The following is a 2,476-nucleotide window of genomic DNA, read 5'->3' on the forward strand; positions in this document are numbered from 1 at the left end:
TTTACTGAGTGTCTGATCTGAGGACACTGCCCCATTCCAGAGATTCATCGAGTGAACCTTCACTGTACCATTTCCAAGACAACCTTCTCCTTTTGTTTTTATTGTTTTATCTTATTGTTTTTGATAAGAGAGGGGATTAAGGGTTATGGGGAGAGGGCGGGAATGTGGAACTGAGCCACGACAGATCAGCCATGATCTTATTGAATGGCGGGGCAGGCTCGAAGGGCTAGTTGGCCTACTCCTGCTCCTATTTCTTATGTTCTTATGTTCTTTTCTTAAATGTGGACCAAGACTGTGCAAATTATCCCAGAAGTGCTTTTACCAACACCTTGCAGCGTGATCCCTTTGCAATCAAGGATAACGTGCTGTTTGTTTTTTGTTGTTCCGATGGTTTATTGTCTGACCCGGTTTACTGATTTCACTGATCTGTCCTTCCTCTTTGAAGTGGAGTTGTGTTTGGTGTCCTGGTACAGTGTGTGACATTTTCACGCAGTGGGTTGTCCTGTGGATGGAGCTCAGGTCTGGCAGAGACCTGGTATTGGTATCTGTAGATATTATAGTTGGTGATTTTGGCCAGGAAATGTGGCAGCTGGACTGTGTCCACCAGCCTGTAGCCCATCTTGTGATAGAGGTTTTGGGCCTCAGTCTGAATGACCGAGGTGCCGAGCGTGATGTGAGTGAAGTGGGAGCGCTGTGCAAAGTCCAGCACAGTTAGACACAAAGCCTTGGCAATGCCTTGGCCACGGAATTCCTCACACACGTTCATTCTCTTCAGCTCCAAAACGCTGGGCCAGATGTTAGAAGGAGCAGCTCCCACTGTGCCAACCACAAGACCACTGGATTCTGCTACCCAGAAACAGCTGTCCGGCTGCTGCATGTAGAAGCTGCGGATGTCCTGGAGATCCTGCATCAGGTTCAGTTTGATAATCCCTCTCCAGAAATATCGCAGCAGCAGCCAGCCACAAGTTAGCAGAAAGAGCATGACAAAACCTGAGAACAACAGTGACCTGGAGAGGATCAGAACCAGGCTGAGGGTGAGTGCCAAACTGCCCTGGATCCAAGGCTGCTTTACAACATGACGACAAGCTCTGGCAAAGTGTTGCTGCACTCCTGTTACATAGAGCTGGCGAACAGCCTGGTAATCAGAGTCCCGGTACGGACGGATCTGGAACTGGGACATTCTGCAGACAGGACCCTGAGGGAATAGCACAGAGCAGGGCAGATAGACATGACATCTAAATCAGGCATTACACAAAGCTCTCTACACCACACTCACCCTCACACTCACCTACACACACACACACACCCACACACACCCACACACACCCACACACACTCACACACACTCACACCCACACACTCACACCCACACACTCACACCCACACACTCACACCCTCAAGGACCCCGAGGTCCCTCTGCACCGTCGCCTGCTGCAGTTTTTCGCCACGTAAGTAATAGTCCTTCCTACCATTCTTCCTACCACGTCGCCTGCTGCAGTTTTTCGCCACGTAAGTAATAGTCCTTCCTACCATTCTTCCTACCAAAGTGGACCACCTCACACTTGCCAACATTAAATTCCATTTGCCATTTCCTGGCCCATTCGCCCAGCCTATCTAGATCCTTCTGCAGACTCTCCACACCCTCCGCACAATTTGCCTTTCCCCCAATCTTGGTGTCATCAGCAAATTTCGACACCCTGCACTCGGTTCCCTCCTCCAGATCATCTATATAAATGGTAAATAGAACAATCTTTTGCATCCCTCCATCTCTAGTCCGTTCATGTGCCTATCTAGGAAAGCCTTAAACAACTCTAGCGTGCCTGCCTCCACCACCCTACTTGGCATTGCATTCCAGGCTCCCAAACCCTCTGTGTGAAAAACCTCCCTCTCACATCTGAATTATACCTCACCCCTCTCACCCTAAGCCTGTGGTCCCTCGTGATTTTCGTATCCAACCTGGGAAAAAGCTTCCCTCTGTTCACTCTATCTATACCCTTCATAATCTTATACACCTCGATTAGGTCTCCCCTCATTCTCTGTCTTTCCAGGGAGAACAGCCCCAATTTGCCCAATCTCTCCTCATAGCTAAGTCCTTCCATACCAGGCAGCATCCTAGTAAACCTCCTCTGCACTCTCTCCAGGGTCTCCACGTCCTTCTGGTAGTAAGGCGACCAGAACTGGACGCAGTACTCCAAATACAGTCTAACCAACGTTCTGTACAACTGCAACATTAGATGCCAGCTTTTATACTCTATACTCCTTCCTATAAAGGCAAGCATACCATAAGTCTTCTTCGCCACCTTCTCCACCTGTACTGCCACCTTCAAGGACTTGTGTACTTGCACCCCTAGGTCCCTCTGCGTTTCTATACTCTTAATAGTCCTACCATTTATTGTATAATTCCCTCCTTCCTCCTTATGGGACGGATGTCAGGGGTAGGTTCTTTACCCAGAGGGTGGTGAGGGATTGGAATGCC

At 49.1% G+C, this 2,476-nt stretch overlaps 1 protein-coding gene across 1 annotated transcript; it reads right to left on the minus strand.

Moving 5' to 3' along the window:
* Positions 1-275: 275 nt before the first annotated feature.
* nat8 (N-acetyltransferase 8) lies at positions 276-1,192 on the minus strand. Its single transcript, XM_080185149.1, has one exon. The coding sequence runs from the start codon at positions 1,178-1,180 to the stop codon at positions 419-421; it is 762 nt and encodes a 253-aa protein (XP_080041275.1). The 5' UTR covers positions 1,181-1,192; the 3' UTR covers positions 276-418.
* Positions 1,193-2,476: the final 1,284 nt, after the last annotated feature.

The sequence above is a fragment of the Carcharhinus amblyrhynchos genome, unplaced genomic scaffold (assembly GCF_965287045.1).
Source record: "Carcharhinus amblyrhynchos unplaced genomic scaffold, sCarAmb.v2.hapA chromosome_1288, whole genome shotgun sequence".
NCBI lineage: Eukaryota > Metazoa > Chordata > Chondrichthyes > Carcharhiniformes > Carcharhinidae > Carcharhinus > Carcharhinus amblyrhynchos.